Here is a 22,323-nt window from a genome sequence, read left to right on the forward strand (position 1 = left end):
ATACATAAGGGAAGCAAATACTTCGTCCTACTTTTACCCGATTTGCCACTTATTTCATACAGTTAAAAAAATAATGAGAAAAAAGCAATGTTTGAAAGAGATGTTCAATTCAAAGGTTAGTACTTAATAATTAGTACAACTATTTAAATTTAGCATCTTTTTATGATATCATTGTTTAAAATATTAATTTAAAATATATTACTCTAAAAATTTATTAATGAATATATAGGAATTTAAAGATTCAAAATGGGAACAACAAAAATCAGGACCTGTTTATAAAGCTAAAAAAATCATTTTGGGAAAAGATTTTTGGAAAAAAGCAGGCGATATAATAAAAGTTTATAAGCTTTTGGTAAAAGTGTTGCGCCTTGTGGATGGTGATGAAAAACCAACAATGGGCTTTATTTACGAGGTTGTGAATAGAGCTAAACAAACAATTCAGCAAAATTATCATTATTCTACTGAATATGAAAAGGTTATTGATAATAGATGGAGTTTCATGCATTCTGACTTGCATTCAGTTGGTAAGTAAACCAAGAATATAAATGGTATTTAAAAAATATGTTTGTTTTTTTATACTTAAATTGCTTATATATTTATTTTTATTACTTTAATATAATATTGTTATGAATTATGTTTAGGTTATTATCTAAAATCACAATTTCAATTTGGAGTGGAACATTATGTAAATGTATTTAAAGAAACATTAGAAGGTATAAAAGCAGTTATTGAAAGATTTAAACCTTTAATAGATACTCAAATCAGAATGATTAATCAAGTTAGTATTAATACTATTTTATAACTTTAACATTTATTTTATGTATTAAAAATTAAATTATTTTTTATTTATTCATTTATTATTGTATTTTCAATCGATATAGTTATTATTATTTCGAAACAAGTATGAAACATTTGGTACTCCACAAGCACAAAGAGCTTGGAAGCAAATAAATTCAGGTAAATAGTAAATTAAATAATTATAATTTATTTATATTATTTAATTATATAGTACATTCAAATTTAATTTAAATAATTTTATACAGCTGAGTGGTGAATGATATATGGCACTTGTGTTCTTGAATTACAAAAACTAGCAATCAAAGTGCTTAGTCAAACAACATCTGCATCAAATTGTGAACGTAATTGGAGCACATTTAGCTATATTCACACCAAAGCAAGAAATAGATTGAAGTTTGAAAGACTTCAGAAACTTGTATATACTTATTATAACATGAGGCTGAAGATGAGACATCAAAAAAGAATGTGCATTGATGAGATAAATAATAGTTTTAATCCTATTAGCCTTGATCATATTTTTGAAGATGATGATCCACTAACAGAATAGCTGCAAGAGAAAGAAAATCCTTTGTTAGATGGTCAAAACTCTGATTGGTTACCTGTAGATAATTTTGATAATGAAATGAATATGGAACAATCATGTCAATCTCAAGAAAGGAATGTGTCTCATTTAAGTTCAAGTCCAACACCAAGTCAAAGTGATAATGGTGGTAGTTTAAGTCCAAATGATGGTGATGGTGATGGTGATGGTGATGGTGCGAATTTTGGTGATAATATGGATGTAAATAAACCTTACAGCCTACTTGGAGGAGAATTTGGGCTTGCTGCTACTGGTGGACTTTTCATTAATATGACAGAATACGGAGTAAATCCATTTGTTGAATCTAGTAAGGGTGAAAGGCACATACAACTCGATCAAAAGAAAAAGCCAAGAAGCACCATTATAATATTTCTAGAGGTTCTTCATCTTCAGGTGGGAGACGAAATTCTAGTAACTTTGAGTATAGTGAATCATCTGCTAGTACTTAAGGACAATACTATCCACTGAAACAACTTAATTTTCAACCTCTTCATGGTTATCCACCTCCATATGATTATTATCCGCCTCAAATGTATCCTCCACCTCCTCAAATGTATCCTCCACCTCAAATGTACCATTTACCACAAATGTATCCCCCACCACAAATGTATCATCCTCAAATATATTCTCTACCTTAAATGTATCAAGAATAAAGGCTTTAGGGATAGAGATGGAGTCAACATGGCTCTCAAAGTGAAAATAAAGAATTTGATCCTTCTCGTCATTCTACCATGTAGTAAAATTTGAAATATATATCAATAATTGTAGTTGATGGAATTTGAAATTATTATATTTTTAAGTTTTTAATTTTATTAAATATAGATGCTTGGTATTTAACATATTATGTTTTGTTAATATTTGATTTGTCTAGAATTAATATTGAATATAAACTTGGCCAAGAAAAATTGTGGATAAACCAAATATGAATGTTTTTTATAATTTAAATAAAATTGTGAATAATTTTTTTAAAAAATAAAAAACATAGTGTCATAAACTATTTTTAAAATCATTGAATAAGAGTTTTTATAATTATAATTATAATTATTACATTTTATAATAAATTGTGCAAAAAAAAAAAAAAAATTCACGACAGTGATAATCGCAGTGACTGCAATGATTTTCGTTATATCCGAAAACGCGATAATCGCGACGCGACCGAAAACGTGACCATGACTGTTATTTAAATAGCCTGATTATAAGTACTCTTTGCTTGAATTTTCTCTTTTAGATACCAATCCCAGCAGCACATAAAGAAAGAAAGAAAGAAAGAAACGATTTGCAACCATGGCTGCCGGCAACCTGCCAGGAGAAATAATATGGGATATTCTTTCAAGACTTCCAGTGAAATCTTTAATGCGTTTCAGGTGTGTTCACAAGACTTGGTGTTATCTGTTTACAACATCTTCTTTTGTCTCTGCCCACCTTAAAAACCACAACAATGAGAAACAGGACCTGGTATTCATAAACCAAAGCAATACTGGCCAAGAAAAGCTGAAAGCATTGTTGCTTAGAGATGATACATTTGATGTCTATTTTGATATCTGCATGCCTTTCACTAGATCTTGTTTTGCGTCCATGAACGCAGTTGGTTCTTGTGATGGGTTGGTGTGTTTATATTATGATCAGCATTTCATTGCTGGTAGAAAAGTCCTTCTTTATAACCCTACCACTAGGCAACACAAGATTCTCCCCGAATCCCCAATTCCAGGTCCACCAAATTTCCGTGAAGTTTCAGTCACAATTGGGTTTGGTTATGATCCCATCATTGATGATTGTAAGGTTGTGAGGATAGTTTCTTGGCTTTTGTATAATGAAAGGCTTAAAGCTAAATCCAACCAAGCTCAAGTATATACGTTAGGCACAAATTCTTGGAAAGGAAAAGAAATACTGAATTCTGTAGAGTTTGATCCTTGTGGAAATCAGGCTTTTGTAAATGGGGCTATTCATTGGTTGGTACGAGTACGAGTGTTGGATTCTTGGGTCAGACATTATGCAATAGTTAGATTCAATGTAAGTAGTGATGAGATCATCAGCTTTTTACTTCCTCGTGTTGTTGTTCATGGAAAAGTTTTGGAAAGGAGAGTTGATGTGTTTAGGAGTTCGCTTTGTGTGGTCAATTCTCTCAATCGACGACAACGCCAATGGTTTGAAATATGGACGATGGATGAAGATGGTGGCAAAAAGTCATGGACTAAACTACATGTTATTGGACCTTTTGTACCTTACAAAAAAGTCATAGGATTTGGGATGCATGAAAAGTTGCTTTTGAAAGGAGAAACAGGCCTTACCATATTTGATATTAGTCGTAAAGAAGGAAAGCACTTTGCAATCGATGGAACTTTTGGCGCATTCAACGCTGTTGCTTTTATGGAGAGTCTAGTCTCCCTCAGGGGAGGAGAAAAAGAAGCTGCCGCTGATGATGATCATGATGATTAAAATTCTCATATTTTCCCGAAATGAACTGGATTGTGACTGTCAAATCTCATATCCTTTACTTTAGCTGGTGCAAACACTCTTATCTGTTTACTAGCTAGATAAATAACAGCAACTTATGTTGATACCATTTGATATATTCCTATCCCAGGTATGGCTGGTGTTTCCAGGTTTGTAGTTGAACTGATGCAGCGGTGAATTAGAAATGACCAAACAAGTAGTATGTTACAGTTTTGTTTTGGAAACATTATGACAATTTATATTGCACATATAGCCATTTATGATATTCATAGTTCTGTCAAATATTATGACAAAAATTTATCATTAAGATTAAAGAAACAAAAGTGACAGGAAATGATCTAGTGTAGATGAGATCTAGCAAGACGGCCATTAGCTCCTTTCGGATAGAAACCGCTGGGGACACTTTCATTGCCACTTTCATAAACAATCCTCAGAATCTCTTCTGGGGTTCTGTCATATGCAACTGAATATTCATCTCCAGCTAGCACCTTACCATTGATTTTTCCCTCAGCACCCTTAACTTTGGGAACAATAAGGCCTTCATCTTTCCACCCAGCATGTCCCATCTTGTTCCTTAGCTTTGAAATCCGATTTGTGAACTCTGCTACGGTTATCCCATATGGATGTACCTTCTTCAGTGCTCTCTTATATAGCAATCTTCGGATGACCGCATCTTGGCCAGATTCTACACCTAAGAGGCCTGCAACTAGCTGAAAAACGAAAGGCAAATTATAATTGGAATCCGGTTAAATTTTGTTTCTGGTGAATTATTATTTATTGGCGGCCTTACCCTCTTTGAAACAGCACCCTGGAGTCTTAAATTTGCACCAACCTATCCAGCGAGTCCAACATAGGGGATCAACTAGGAAGCAATCAGGTAGTTGATGCTATTGGCATAAGGGTCAAAAGGGGGGGGGGGGGGGGGTTTAATGACTTCCCAAATGCTTGATCTATAACTTTTGCAAATGATTCTTTTACTCAAATCCAACTCTGGCCTTGGAAATCCTTTCACTGTCTTCTTAATTGCCCTGCATCAAGGAAGCATCTCCATCAGAACAACTGACAAAGACTAACTTGTTTGTTATGAAAATAAATACTAGACTTGATAATTATAAATGTAATATGGTAATACGATACAAAAAATTATACAAAAGCGGCATAGTTTATAATTTTAGCAAAAACTATATTAGAGTTTAACAAAAACTAAATAAATGTATTTGTGTTTTGCATGTGAATACGAACTGTGACACAATAATTTTTGTTTTACAGTGTTAATAACAAGATACACAAATTGACAGATCTAAGAAATACTACATGAAAACCTTAAATGTCCAACTTCTTGGAGATCAAATTGCACGATTACATCGTTGATAACAGGATCAAGCTTGGCCTTTGAGGCACCAATAGGAGTTTGGGGCTCCCATGGTTAAAATTTCGAGCAACTTTGTCCAAGCCATAACCCAAAGAGCCATACAAGAAAAACTCAGCCTCTAAATACTCTAGATTCAATGGGAATTCCAACAAATCAACATCCGATTTTGGGACAGAGAGTCTGTTAAATCTATAACAGGCTCTGAAGAATAGACAGCAGGAAGGATGAAGAGGACTAGTGAAGAAAATAGAGTGATGGACATGGTTGCACCGGCAGCTGATGAAGACTGAAGAGTATATATTTTTGCTTGTGATGCTTGTCTAGTGAAGGGTGCTACTCTTATATGCACACAAGGAGGCTAAATCAAGAAAGTTTGAATAGAAGGAAATAAGATCTATGTTAATTTGTACATTGTTTTATCTCATTTACCCCATTGGATAAGAACAATTTTTTTAGAATGGATAAGGCAAAATTTCCCATAAATCTTGGATTTTTTTCCTTTTAATGAATTAAATATGTGTTAACTGTAAAGGGTTCCTTCTTTTTTTTAGTCTAAATTCACAATTAACTTAATCTTTTTTTTTCCTTTCATTATTTAAGTTTATTTTTTATACATTTAGTATAATTTTTTAACTTCACAAATGAGGTTAATAAATTCTTATGTCTTATTTTTGTTTATTATACCAAAAATATGTACTATCCTGTTTGTCATGATAGGAAGTTTAAAGTTTAAAAATAGTAAATGTGATAACTTTTTTTTTTAATTATTTTTCCTACTTTAAAAAAAAAACTTTTTTACCTCTAATTAATTCCATAATTATTTTGATTTCCAATGTTCATTTCAAAATAGGTTCTTCATGTAGTGGTTACATAAATTGAAACAAAGTTACAATGTATAACTTTGTCCAAAAACCCTTCATAGCAACTTCCATGAATTGTATGCATTAAAAAAAAAAAAAATTCTTACAAGCTTTTCAAACTGACAAGCTGCTGTTTTGTGAATCTCAATGCCTTTTTTGGATGTCTAAATGAGACCTACATAGAAATAAACGAGAGAAAAAACTCCTCCTTATTCGAAAATAAAGTTATAAAATTTAACGAGCTGGCTTTATATATATAGGACAAGAGTAAGGACCTTTCTAAACATGTTAGTCAAAATTAACTTATCACATTATGGGTTCAATTACAAAATTAATATTGAGATCACACTTAACTAATGTCATATTATGTGATTGGGTATGTTACAACATGATACCACAATAATTACTCATTAATTGATATTAATTAATAAAATCCTCTATATAATGATTTTTTTAGTCCACCAAAATAAGATAATTATAGCAATTTATCACTTGAATAATATAAGTCATTAGAATTGAATCAAGATTAACATAATGAACATAAACTAAAAATGTCAATATGGGTATATACCTAGATCACTACATGACAGAACGAACATTTGTAAGCTCCAGAATTAATTGTACCAATAGGGCACAAATGTGTGAATTTATATGCTCTTTATAATCAGCAACTATTTAGAGTCTCATAATGCATTGTATTAATAAGATATATGTATGTACACTTATGAATATTTCAATAATAACAAGCAGTATTTATGAGCTCCAAAATACACTGTACCAACATGATATGTGTATGTAGACTCATAAACACTTTAAAAGATGTACTATGATAGTGTGAAATGAAAATGATATGAAAACGAAATCGTTATCCATTTCCATTAGGTACATGAATCTAAAATAAAATGATACATTGCTGCAAAAAAAAAACACATGATACTATCCAAAAAGTCTTATCCAACAAAATATCATATTCATCAAAATGCAAGCAAACAAAGCTTACGTATGGCAAATAGGAATTCATCGATCATAGTCACAACTAATTTCATTACACAAAGCTCCCACTAACCCAATACAGCAGAAGTCTCTACAAATCAAATAAGTGTTTATTGTTAAAACACTTAGTAGCCAAAATTAGTTAATCGTCACATTAAAATGGGCTCTGTAGATTATATGCTTTACAATTCACTCCAACAATGAATTCCATTACTTTTTCTTTAATAATTTGAATGATAATATCTATTTATTTGGAGTGTGAAAAACTTTTAATATTTGAAAGGAAGCCACCATGTAGATTTATCGTTAAAACATCCCTAATGACTTTGAAATTGAAACCACAAAACTCTACTCTGAAATGATATTTTGTAACCAACAATCTCACTGTACCTTTACATTATGCTATATGTTTCACCTTCGTAATTGAAGATGCCATAAGCATACGTTTCATACTTTTCAAAAACCAACTCATCTAAACAATACTACCGAAATTGGCTTCATACAACGTGCAAAAATAAAATCAAATATCTGACTAACTTTAGAATGTCGAATTGCTAATGTTTAGTTACAAGATTATTCAAAAGTCTTTAAAGTACAACTATAGATACACAACATTAAAATGTATACATACTTAAGCATACATCAGACTACCCACATTTGAGGTATATTGAGTAATTGATATGAATTCATTCATTATCATCATGAGGACATTGAGATTTTAATAGTATGTTGTTTTTCACAATAGGTGCTCTAGTAAGAAAATAATAGTGCATATCAAACTTACTTAACACATTGAATGTAAGTTTTTTTAGATGAATTGAATATGCCTTTATATCTATTAAAAAGAATCTTAATCCTTAAACTAGAATGAAAGCCCCACTTAGAATATTCACCCAAAGTGACATGACAATATGTTTATATCTCAAGCAATAGGTCAATGTCTTTAGGTGTTGTTATGATATCACCAAAATGTAAAGCACCTAAAATATGCTAGTCACACTAACCTTTAGACATGCATTGATCACTGATATTTTTCTTATAGTATCAATCTTATCAAACTTTAAATATCATAAAATAAATTCCTTTTAAACATATAAGTGAACTTTTAGAGTTAATAAATTGTATGTTCCATCACAGAAACTACAAAACCTTCATGTTGCTCAATTTAGATGTCTTAACATCTAACTGATGTAACTTTAAGTCAAATGAGACACTAATGCCACAAAGATTCTAAAAGAATCAATAGTAGAAACAAGATAGAATGACTTTTTACAATAAATACCTTTTTTTGTTTAAAGCCTTCAATCACAAAATTAGCTTTAAGCCTTTCTACCTAGCCTATAAAATACCTTTTAACCTTGTAAGTCTATTAACTGTCAATTGGACTACAATTATGTGATCATTCATCTAGATCCCATACACAATTATATAATACTGATGCAATCACATTCTACTTGGCAAACATTCAACTCAAAAAGTTAGGATCATTAATAGCTTCCTGAAATGCAACATAATAAAAAAACATATGAATGTCATATTCATGTTCTTCTGCAAGATTAAATGTAGTTTTGAAAATGAGATTGTTGGGATCTACTATTGGTTCGTTTGCTTATGGCATTTTTCATCAATAACTAAATCACTTAAAAGATCAACATAACATGTCATGCAATAAAAATAACTTTACGGAGTTCAAAATCTAATATTTCTACAATCTAAGTCATCCTCTAGATAGATTGCACAATGAGACTTGATAATTCTAGTATTATATAATGGATAACAAAATCTCAACAATCAATAAAAATTCATTGATAGCTTTTTAGTCAAGTTTCCTTAATTGTGGGATGTGAGCCCATAAATTTGGATTACAACCACAAGCATAGAAAAGTTACTTGAAAATCAACTTCTAGTCTGACTTTAATTTTGTAACGATTTTTAGAAATTAATTTTACTTGGAGCTTGATTTAGACTAAATGTTGCAGTCTCTAAGGCTTTATTCTATATAAAATCTAAAAATGTGAAATAATGTAAGATATATCATGTCATATACAAGAGTATGTGGTTGACTTTTACTACAACTTTATTTTCTTTTAATATTCTAAGCACAACATACTAAGCACCAACACTACAATCCTACAAAAAACTTAATAAAATAGTTCAACATTACACCTTATTCCATCATACCAATCAATTATTCATCACTTATATTTGATCTCATTACTTTAATTTTGAATTTTCAAAAACTTAATAGTGGATTAAAAGGCTTTAAGCTTTCACATAGTTAGACTTCTCATTCCATATGATCGAAAGCCATGATGGTTTTTAACGGGGTGATAAAATTCTAATAATGTAGAAGACTTAACAAAATAGTTTAGGATTACACCTAGTTCCATCATGCAAACTCAGTATTCATCACTAATGTCTAATCTCATTACCTTAATTTTATGTTTTCAAAAACTTAGCAGTGGATTTAAAAGCTTTAGGCTTCACATAGTTAGACTTCTCATTGCACATTACTAAAATTGAAATGGCTTTACTAAGGGTGATGAAATTTTAAAGTCCACTAAATGTAGTAAGTGGAAACAATTAAAAAATGTTGATATAAACAATTCTTAAACTTTTCGATATTTGCTAACGATAATTGTATATTAGCATTGGGACTTCTTTTAATGTAGTCTACATATACCAAATTCAAAACGTCCTCAACATCTATGCCAAAACATTATAGACTTCTCATCTATTTTACCAAGATAAAAACTAACAATCACATTTTTTACTATATGCATGACTAAAGAAGATTGCCCATATTCACAATTAACACTAGTATCTCACTAAAAAGATCATAAGGCATATTCTTTAAATTAGATTCAAACAAAAAAGGCTAATAAAATATCTTGCTTCACTTTCAAATTTAGAAAACTTTATTGTTTGCCTTTTTGTGCCTAATTATAATAAAAGTAGCACATATTTCCAAATTCCTCTAATTTTAAAGTTTAGGGAGATTCATGAAATCAAAATGGAAAGTGAGTTAGAAAAATTCTTTTTCTTAAGTAACTTTTTATTGAAACCTTTCTTAATAGTATTTTGTTTGGCAATAATGCAAACTTGTATCATTAAGATGATAGAATGAGATTTACCAGTTTACAGTATCTCATCCCTTTAGATTATTATAGCACTTATGATATTTAAATCCCATACTTCTTTTTGTACTTTATGAGTAGATTTCACATTATCCCTTTAAAATGAAGTGATTCATAAATCTATCACACTAAAAAATAGTTCGTTATTTCAACATGGGTTATTTTCATAATGTGCTCACAGAAATGATCTAGTGCATCTAATATGGTAATGGTAAACGATCTTTGTGGTTTGATATCTTAACATTGTGAAACTTTACAAATTATCTCTAATGGCATCTTTAATTATCAGTGTGTCAAATTCTCTATCTAATGTGCTTAATAATGGTATACCACAACATCATTAGACAATTTTCATTCGAGTTTCTTGAGATGCACACTATGCTTTTATCCTCAATTGAGCTTTTAAAAGTGGGCATGGAATGTTGATTGACTCTCAGGGCTATTTTCAAATTCATTATACCTAAACAATAAAAAGTGATTTATACCATATATCTAAATTAATCTTGTTAAATGATAGTTGTATAGATGAAACAAAAATTGGAGGCTTTATAAAATATCTTAGACTTGTATTATGCATATGAATAGAATCATGCTATAATAATTATTTTATTAAATTCAAAATTTAAGATTTCCTAGAACATACAACAAAGAATAATATAGAACTTGTCAGATATAAACTTGGAATGACTTGCTACTGATAAGGTAGCTAAATCATATTATATCCCAACTTGGAACTAAAGGGATGTCATATGCACATATCATTTATGTAATGATCTTGGAGCAATTTAATAGAATCCATTCTAAACTCATAATGAATAGATTGACCAAAATGTTGAGCCTAAGTGCATTATCATGTTGCATTATACTTTTTTAAGCTCACATTGTAACAGGTTATGTTATGTGGCATCTTAATTCTCTGAAACATTTAATACTACTAGGAATGAAATAGCTAATTTTGCAAGACGATTTGAAAAGACGTGCAAAGTTAATTATGAAGGAATTCCAACATTAATAGAGCATGTTGATGATCTTACTAGAGTAAAAACTAAAGGCAAACGTGGGCCTATAGTTGAAATTAAGAAGGTCTTGTCACGGGTCGAGACTCAAGCTTCGAACCCGTGCGGCTCCGGGACCCGGACATTCACCTTTCCGGCGTCCCAGATCAGCCTTCCACCATGGTTCACACCCTTGTGAGGTATTATCCGCTCTGACCCCCTTGGCCTCACGGTTTTGTCCTACAAAAGGTGCCTTACAAGGCGGAGATGGTGTGAACCCTTTTATACTCCAGTGACCTTCCTATTATGTTCGATGTGGGCATTGTAAAATGAAAGGTCACATAAAAAATAAATGTCCACATCTTGAACTTACACTTTGTAGTATTGTTTGAAGCAATTGTTTTGATGATGATATTAATCTTGATATAGATGATAATAAAATCCAACAGGCCCAACTCAAGTAGGTACAATATTTGGCAATGATTCTTTTGAGGCAATTATTATATATTTTCAACATTAATATTTGCTTGTTTATACATTTGATTATTTACTAAGATTTTGTTTTATATTTTTTCAGGAAAAATGGATGTAGCTAACGAATTTCAACAATAATTTAGCTTTAACTATTATTTATTAATGCCTAACATCATCATCATTATGTGATTTAAATTAATAATAAAACATTAGATTTATTTATTTTCGTTTGAAGCAAGTTTAGGTTATTATTTTGTTTTATTCTTGTTGGATGATATTAGAATTGTACTTTTTTTCATGTATTTTATAAATAAAGATCATTTTACTTTTTAAAAAAAGATTCAATGATAGAAAAAAAAAAAAAAACTCACGTACTCATTTTATTTTTCATGAAAATTGACTTTTATTTTTTAGACAATCAACTACTGCTTTGATGTTTGTAGAAAAAAAATATATCGAAACTCTGGTTTTCAATTTATTTATTACTAATTTTAGGAAAGTCAATTGGTTTTTTGTCATAAAATGTATTGAAATTTTGATATTCATTTTCATAAGAATGAAAGTCAACTTATAATAGAATCATATATTAGATAAATTAATGAAAGCCTTTTGTAATTCATATAAGCATATATATATTTTCATCATAATAAAACTTGTAATTAAAGCAAGGTTTGGATTTATTGAAGTATGATCTCACCTGATCATTCAAACTTATAATTTTTAGATAAAAATGATGTAACGTTTTTGTTTTATTTGAGTTTATTTGAAACACAATTAATTAATACAAACAAGTGAAAAGTTTTAAATAAAACAATTAATTTCATACATATTTAAAGAATACATCAACTTAAAATTAAATGGTTTCTCTTGAATTTCTTGCATCTTTTTTATTCCACTTCATTGCAAATGCTAGTAAATGCTTTTGCATAACATTTATCAATTCTTCTCGCCTTCTGTTAGTAGGGTGTTGGATAAGATAGACTAACAAATTATATCAATTAAAATCATCTACAAACTATAAGCTAAATTAATAAACTAATATTAATGTTTAAAATTTGCAATTCATAAATCATTATAATAAGAATTGTAAGTTAGATATCATACAACTTCATAGTAGCCATTAAGGCGCAACGTTTGTATAAATTTCCATAATCATATCTGTAATAATAAAAGATGAAAGGAATAAAAAATAAAAAATAAAAAAGTTAATCTTATACAACATATAATATATATTTACAACTTATTTATTTAAAATTTAAGAGAAATCATAATAAATTTTAAACACATGTATTTAATTGTCATGGAGCATAGTTTGGGACAACAACTGTCCAATTGTTTAAATTTGGCAATTCAATTTCTTCTTTGTGAAAGAATGGCTTATTGAATACATATTCTAAACATGCAACCTAAGAATGCATTATATATATATATATATCATATAATATAACATAATAAAAATAAATATGATAATATTTATAAAACTTATTAATAAAGATAATATATTACCACTTTTTTGACATCTTTCAATATTCTATCATCATTTGACAATGACAGAGAGTCTAACACTTTAATAACCTTCTATTTCAAGTCAATGACACATAAATACCAATGAATATTTTGGTCATTTATAAGCAAAAAAATATGAGCAATCAATATCATAAAATAAATAAAATAACATAATATTATATAAATAAAAAATAAAAAAATAACCTATTATTATAGACTAATTAAATATAAACATTAAGATTCAAAATTTTATAAAATAAAATTTAGATTGTAAAAATAATAATTTAAGAAACTTATATTACCAATTCACATTTTTCAAGGTGAGTCATGCATAAGATACTAAGATTTTGCACATCAGCCCAAGTTGTTTTTCTTTTATTGGTCATAATGAAATCCTATCACATTACATACACATTATCATTCAAGCTATTTTAGATATATGTTTAAACAACTTATTAAAGAAATTGACTTAAATTAATAAAAAATTATTATTACTAAGAACAAAAGTAATAATCTTAGATAATAATATAAGATCTTACTAATAAGGAACATGGCATGTGCCACTTAGTCTAAGGATTTCAATCTTTTTTTGCCTTTATCATGCATGTATAACTCAATATATAAATTACCTACAATCATTTTTAAGTGCTAACTAATCAGAATCCTTATTAAAAAAGCTACCCTATAATGATAAGCTAGGCAACCTACTAAAGAAGTTATCCAAACTTTTGATTCCAGTGACATCATGTCTAATCCAAACTCTCAGTTCCAATGACATCATATTAGACTTTAATGCATATGTATTGTGAAATCCATAATAATATGACCATTGCATGTGTAAAAAAATAATAAAAAATTTTCATTAATGAAAACTAGGGTAAAAATATCCAATAGTACCTGCTACTCTTTCAATGATCATTCCATACATACTTACAAATATAATTTACAGCTTTAGGCAATTTACAAAGTGATGAAACACTCAAACTCTCAAGTTGAACATTTATAATAACATAACATGATTACATTTCATGTAATCATTTGTTTAATTTAGAAAACTAATAATAAAAAACAAAATGAATGAAAAGCACAAAATTAAGATAAATAAAAATAATTTAATTATAATAATTTATGATCAAAATGTTTTAGCATTACACCTATTAATGTGTCTAACATTAAGAATAGCATTATATGAGCCAAAACCAAACATCTATTTCTTTAATTTATGTATTCTTTTAATAAAATCACTATAATAAGGTAATCTACATGTTGGCAAAGAATAAGTTTACTAGTAGAACGTATTTTCATCTAAAATGACTGAGAAACTTGATTTGACGTTGAACTAGCATCAATAATTTTGATGGAATTCGTAGACTATATGATGTAATAGTATCAAATTTTAATTTTGAAGAACTAAGCTAACTTTAATTTATTTATAACTTAAAACTAAAGTATATAATTATGCATATAAGTAAAATTAAGTATCATGATAACCAAAATGATGAAAAAAGTATCATGTAAAACACCAAAAATGTAAGCTTTATAATCCACTATTCTTAACTATGTTATTGACCATCACTTAAACCATTAGCATTGAAGAAATTTTTATCCATAACATGTATAAAAGTTCTATTTGGATGGATGGTGAGTTTGGCTATGGTGAGATTGAAAACAATAACAAAATTTACTATAACTGTAATTAAAAAAAAAATGATTGTAGCTACAGTTGAAAAAAAAATTAATGAGATATTTACGTTGACTTGACCTCACTGAAGTTGGTGTTTGAATTCAACTAGTGATGCGATGAGCTTATGCGGTAGAATCCAAATGGGGACAAAGTCTTCAGTTAACTTTGTAGGAAGATCATCGCAATTACAATCAAAACAAATATTCGAAATAAATTTCAAGCAATGAAACTCCTTTAATCGAATGGCTTGAAGAATTTTATCTTTCATTAAACATAAAACATATTTAAAAGATAAGATGTCAAATGATCTTTTGATTTTATCAATATCGATTTTAAAGCTTTATTATGTCTTACTCTATGGCAACTATTATCTTGTATAGATTATATTTCTCTTTATGTCATTTATTTGACATTCGAAAAATTCATTGATCTCTTTAATCTCTTTTTTAATAGCACACTATAAATTCTTTTTAATTTCTTCTTCCATGTGATCAACATGTTCACATAATTCTTAAAAAAAAAATATTAAACCTATAATTATCTTATTTAGTTAATGTAATAATAATAAGTCAAATTTTTGTATGCATACTTTGTATTCACAAGAGGAATGAGCATTTGACAACTTTTTTGGCAAACTTTTATCAAATGATATGTGTCTAATTATTTAAACATAAAGTATTATATCATTTTAAAAATAAAATAATACAAAAAAATAAAACTATTTGAAAGAAGCTCGATTCACATTACCTTAAACATCTTTTAGATTTTTGAAATCTTTAATATGGGCCAAAATTTGATCAATGTTTGCTTAGTTCCATGCAGCAATCCTAGGTTCTAAATATAAACCATATTCATTGTTAAATTGTGTACCAGATGCATAATCCAAAAAAAGTATCTATGTAATACAATTCATGCAACAAAACTTAGATAACTTTTAGTTTAAAAATAATATAAATCATAAAAAATCTATAAATAAATAAACATCTAATTAAATTAAAAAAATAAAAGCAAACCTGAGGAATCAAAACACATCCACACAACCATTTTGTTTTTCCATTCTTTCCAATACTTTTATTATGAAAACTATGAACTCTTGATAGCAATGTTTCACAAACATATTCTGTCAAATTCAAAAGTTTACTAGATCCAATACTATATAGGCAACAAATGTATTTTTTTCAGTATATGTGGAGGTTGAAGGATATACTAAACAACCTAATGCATATAAAAATTTTTTTCCTTGAACTCATTTGAATTAGAATGTAATGTGGGAATTTCTTTTTCTAAGTTATCAAATTTCATGCAACCATTTTTTGGAATATGAAATTGCTTACAAACACTTGAGATTTTTGACTCATCTGAAAAATATGTAACAAAAAGGCCCTTAGTTGATATAGCAATAATAATTGACATTGTTTCAATTATTAATGGTATCTCATGACCATACAAATTCAAAAAATGGTTATTTAAATCCATCTTTTCAATCAACCATAAACAAAGATCCTTTTTAAACTTATGTTCTTAAAGGTGGAGTAAGCCTCCTAACCCAATACTATGAATTGAATCATGGATTTTGGAATAATTTTTTTCAATAACTAATAGCAATAAAAAGGGCTATAATGTGTACCTTAACTACCCTATATTTCAATAAAATAATAAATTAGTATGCTTTAAAAAAATTGTTATCACAAATCAATTAAAATAATAACCAATAAGACATTCAAAATTATATTTTTAATAAATTTTAAACTTATTTTATTGTTTTATTAAAAAGATAAAATTTTTTGGATTACCAATTACATCTTAAAATAGATTGGTGGTGACTTCTGTTTTTTTTTTTTTAATTTTAAATATTTACGTTTAATGATCAAGTTTTTGAATTGATACGTTATGACATGTTTATTAAAAATACATTTATTGTTATAGAAATGTTATAAAAACCATTATGTTTATAAAAAGAATGTAGTGATTGTTTTTCTTCAAAGGCTACATTTCCTCTTCCACAAACATTGTTTTTAATTAAAAGACTAAGTTTAACATACGAAAATGTGGTGCTTAGTTGATTCTTTGTAAACCATAATGTATTAATTGGTTATTTATTAAAAACTACTTTTATTGTCATAGAAATATAGTGGTTTGGTCAATATTATTTTTCTCTAAGACTACGTTTATATTTTAAACAATGGTTTTATCTTTGAACCAAAAAATATATATTTTTTTGTTCATAATATAAAACCTTATTTTAAACATAATAAAATTAAAACCCTTCTTCATTTTTGTTGTTTAATTGAAAACCTTACTTTTCCTTGCATCGATGTTGAGAACATGAAAGCCATGCATTTTTTTTATAATTAGGTGCTTGCATTTTGGTGGATTATGAGCTTAGTTTCTTTCTTCAATTGCTCACACTCAGATCCAACTGCTTTTAATTAAATAAAGAAAAATAAAAACATAAACATTCAGATCTAATTATTTTCAATTTGTTAAGTACCTTAAACTCATTTGATCCAAAATAAATAACTAAACCATAGTAAACTTCCTTAATTCAATAAACTTCCACAATTGAGCTAAAGATGTTGACCACTAGTTACCGTTATATACAACAACTAAGAATTTTTTTGGATTGATTTTCATGAATATGCAATGGTCATGCGAATTAAGGTCATTGTCAATGGCAAACTTGTGCCAACCTATAGAGAAAGCTTTATTCTTTCTTTCATAAATGTGCTAAACTTTCCATTCTTCCTCATTGCTTGAAACAATAAATGTGATGACTAATAGGTGTCTGGGCATATGTTTTTTGACAAATTGAATCAAAATGTGTTGTTGTTAAGATAAGCCTTATTTAAGTGAATTAAGAGAATCAAATTTAATAAAAAAATGTATATAAAATTAGGCTATAAGACTCTTTACCAAGATGTAAGAAGTTTGCACAATTGTCTTAATCAACATGCAATCAAATGTATGATCGTCATGCATATTGTCAGAGTTTTTTTCAGGGTCAAACTCTTTTTTAATATTGTAGATAACAAAATCCTCTGATTATGAAATTGAATCTTCAAGGTTAATAACTTTGACATCATGATGTGCTAGTCGAAAGGAAAATGTTTAGATTATGGTATTGTTTTAAAATTATAAGCAAAGAAAAAATGGATAATGAATTTTTTCTGGTTTAGACAATTTGATTGGTTAGCACAATTCTATCACAAAAAAAGAAGGAAACATCACAGTTGTTGTTAGCTAAATTGTATTTGAAAATACTAATGTCTCCCAACTTTAGGTAGTGTGAAGCAACAAAGTTTCTCCATCTATTACAGCAATGCATTGTATCACAAATGATAGTTAATTTGACATGAATTCAGGGTCCAGTCCTTTCAAGTAAATTGACTTTGGTGTTTTTACACCTTGCATGAACTAGTGGACAAATGTTGATAGCAATACTGAAATTTATAATATAAAGAAAATTGGTAAGTTTTTTTAACGTGAATACAATAAACAAAGACTATTTAAATGTATATGATAACAAAATAAAAACCAATAAAATATAATAATCAAATATTAAAGGTTCGTTTTGTTACTGCTAACAATTAAGGATTTTAAAGTTTCACCCTTATTAACCAAATCAATGAAAAAATCTTTAGGAATCAGTGGGAAAAAATATCAAGAGGATAAAATCACGTAAGCATATATAAAATACAAATTACCATAAAAAGCTAAAAATATATAACTGTAGCAAGCATGTATAATATCAAAATTGAAGTAAAAAAGCAAGGAAACAAGACAAACAATGCTTAACAACTACCCGTATTATACTAGAATTGAAGTCATAATATAACAAAGTCTAAAGTCATAAACTAACATTCTAAGAAATTTCACAAAATCATTAATATCTTCTTGTTTGAAATGCATGAATGGGGAAAAAGACAGAAACCAAAATAATTGTAGTTAATTAGATATTGCTTACCATTGAATCATGTGATATAGTTCAATTTAGTATAATCTTCAAAAGTTGTGGTGAATCTCCAAATGATTCTATTATATGAAAAAAAAAATAGAGAATCGAAAGAAATGAAGCAGTTAGGTGTAAAAATCCAAGTTTTAAAGTTTACTTGATGGAAAAGGAAAAACTTATTTATTACAAAATTATTTAGGCTTTGGGTATACAAATGTCGACTTTGGAGGGATTTTAACAACCATTTATCATAAGATTGCAAAAAATAAAATAGGCAAAGCTAATACAAGTTTTTTTTTTTTTTTTTTTACACAGTAAAGAATTGTATTACATACACTACCGAGACTCAAGTCTCTCTTTCATTGTTTACTCAAATTTATGCAATTTCAATTACTCAAACTTACAATAGCCATATCACTGTAATAAAAAAGGACAAAAAAAAAAGGCTAAAACCAAGGAGTTTATCCATTATTTATCTATGTTTCAAGGTAAATCTATTATTACTTACTCAATTTATTCTTCATCTTACTCAGTTTAATTGTTTGCCCATATTGTAATTTTCTAAAATTTTAAGAGTTTTACGTTTAGCCATATGTCAAGTATATGATTTGTAATTTAAATTTTATCTACTTAACAATAGATTGTATTGTTAGGTGTATTTTGTTTGAGAAATTGTTTGATTCTCTTATCATCATATAATATTGAAGATTTTCTAAGATATCCACATCATCAAGATGATATAAATTGTAATCCAATTTATATGAATGTTTTAGTAGTTATTTTATGTGGATCTTTTACTAACCTCATTTTACATCATTATCAATATATGTTTTATCTGCTTATTTCAATTTTTATTGAAAATTAAATTAATTTAATTATATTGCTGTTTGAATTTTTAATATAATATATGTATTCACCTATAATACCATTTTTATAATTTTAAATCCATTGTAGATGGTTTTTAACAAGGAATGGATGAATATTGACAATAGAACAAATGATGAGTATGTGAAAGGGATTGATGTATTTTTAGAGTTTGCATTTGACCAGCCAAATGTGGATGATAGAGTTCGATGCCATTGTAATAGTTATAAATTGTAGTTGTCAAGAAAAAATCTAAGATTAGATTATATTCATTCAAGTATGAATTTCTCACTAATTACACCATTTAGCATTTACACAGGAAAATAGAAGATTTATCAAAAGTTGATTATGCTAATGACATTAACAGAGAGGATGGAAATGATGACTTGGTTGGTATGTTATGTAATGCATGTGGATTAATGGATATGGATGTACTATTCACTGATGCATTTGATATGAACAACAATATAAAAAGTATGCATCAAGAATTCAATGTTGAGGCTACTAAATTTACATGCTATTAAAAGATGTTAAACAAGAATTGTACCTTGGTATGAAAAAATATTCAAAGTGATATTTTATTGTTAAACTTTTACTTTTAAAGTGCTTGTATCATATGAGTGATATGTACTTTGATGCTATGCTAGAACTGATTAGGGTAGTAATTCTTAATGAAAATAGTCTTCCTTCTTCATATTATGAGGCAAAAAAAATAATAACTGAATTAAGACAGAATTATATGAAAGTAAATGTATGTTGCAATGATTGTATACTTTATTGGGGTCAATATGAAAATGCAAATGAGTGTCCGATTTGTTATTCATCTAGATGAAAGTCAACTGCAGGAAGTAAAAATGTCCCTCACAAAGTTTTATAACATTTTCCTCTTAAATCTATTACAAAAGTTATATATGTTAGAAAAGACAACATCTCATATGAGGTGACACAATGAAAAATGGGTATAAAATAAGTGATTAAGACATCCTGCAAACTTTATTGCTTGAAAGTCATTAGATGAATAGTGTACTGCATTTGCTTATAATACAACAAACATGGGACTTGGTTAAAATTGTAATGGGTTCCAACCTTTTGAGAACATGAGCTCATAACATAGTGTTTGGCTTATGGTATTGATTTTATATAATTTACCTCATTCGATGTGTATGAAAGAATCATATTTTATGCTTTTACTTCTTATCTTAAAGCTTAAATTTCTAAGAATGGATATAAGATGTGTATTTGCAATCATTTATTGAAAAGCTAAAGTAGTTATGAGAAGAAAGGTTTGACACATATGATACTTATAGTAAGCAAAATTTTAAATTACATGCAGTAATTTTATGAACTATTTTAAATTTTCTTACCTATGCATTTATATTAGGGTGGTCAACAAAAGAACATCTTACATACCTTTTATGCCACAAAGACATTACTTTTTTTTTTCATTTAAAGTTCCACATAAAGTGTGCTATATGTGTTATCGATGGTTTTTACCTAAAAATCACAAGCGAAAAAAAGATAAAGCTTCATTTGATGGAAGAAAAAAATTCAGACAAGTAACAAAAAAATTGGATAATGACGAAGTTTTAAGGCATTTTGATTTGTTCCAACATTGTACATCAAGTAAAGCAATGAAAAAAAGTATGATGCAACTACTAGTGTTTTTAATTAGAGAAAAAAGTATTTTCTTTCAATTACCCTGCTAGAAGACCTTTATTCTATGTCACAACGTAGATGTCATGCACATTGAAAAGAATGCATGTGACAACGTACTTGAAAAATTGATGAATATCAAAGTAAAAAATAAAGACATGTTACAGTCATGTTATGATGTAGTAAATATGGGTATAAGGTCTGAACTTCATCCAATTGTAGTAAATATTCGAATGCCAACTGCTTGCTATACTTTGTCTGATGAAAATATACAGGTTTTATGTAGTTTATTGGTGAATTTAAAAACTCCTAATGAATATATGTCTAATATTTCTTGGTGTGTTAATGACAAAGAAAGAATAATATCATCCATGAAGAGTCTTGATTGTCATATTTTTAAAGTAGCTTCTTTTTTTGGTTATACGTGAATTGTTACCTAAATAAGTTTGTGATCCTTTAATCGAATTAAGTGCTTTCTTTCGAGACATACTTTAAGAGTCATGATGTTGATGATCTTGATCACTTATAAATGTAGATAATCTTAATATTATGTAACCTTGACATGATTTTTCCTCTTTCTTTCTTTAATATTATGATTCACTTGATAGTGTATTTACCCTATAAGGCTAAACTTACAAAAGCATATAGTTTAATTCTCCAATGGATGTATTCTATTAAAAGAAAATTTTCACAATTTCACTATATTATTGTTTGTCATATTTTTAAATAATAATTGAATTAAACATTCATTTCTTAGACTGTTTAATTATCATGTACTTAAGAAAATTAAAGTCATGTTGTCATAACAAAGCACGCTCAGAAGGATTAATTGCTACAAGTTATCTAGTTGATGAATGTCTTACCTTTTATTCAAGGTATTTAGAAGATATTGACATCAAGTTTAATCAACCAATGCATAATGATGATAGTTGTCATATGTCTCTATCGAATGATAGCCTTTCGATTTTTGTCAAAGTGGATATACCATAAGGAAATGTTTA

General features: G+C 28.2%; 1 protein-coding gene and 1 pseudogene across 1 annotated transcript; one reads left to right on the plus strand and one right to left on the minus strand.

Annotated features, from left to right (window-relative positions):
- Nucleotides 1–2,641: 2,641 nt before the first annotated feature.
- LOC111280615 (F-box/kelch-repeat protein At3g06240-like) lies at nucleotides 2,642–3,814 on the plus strand. The gene has a single exon (XM_022868050.1). The coding sequence runs from the start codon at nucleotides 2,663–2,665 to the stop codon at nucleotides 3,812–3,814; it is 1,152 nt and encodes a 383-aa protein (XP_022723785.1). The 5' UTR covers nucleotides 2,642–2,662.
- Nucleotides 3,815–4,105: 291 nt separating this feature from the next.
- Nucleotides 4,106–6,136, minus strand: LOC111280616 (desiccation-related protein PCC13-62-like; annotated as a pseudogene).
- Between the last annotated feature and the right edge of the window lie 16,187 nt (nucleotides 6,137–22,323).

The sequence above is a fragment of the Durio zibethinus genome, chromosome 28, assembly GCF_047325235.1.
Source record: "Durio zibethinus cultivar Kanyao isolate XHJ-2024 chromosome 28, ASM4732523v1, whole genome shotgun sequence".
In the NCBI taxonomy this organism is placed as follows: Eukaryota; Viridiplantae; Streptophyta; class Magnoliopsida; order Malvales; family Malvaceae; genus Durio; species Durio zibethinus.

Bases quoted from the DNA above. Each gene is read 5' to 3' on its own strand.
- LOC111280615 (XM_022868050.1), top strand. From the start codon at position 2,663: ATGGCTGCCGGCAACCTGCCAGGAGAAATAATATGGGATATTCTTTCA.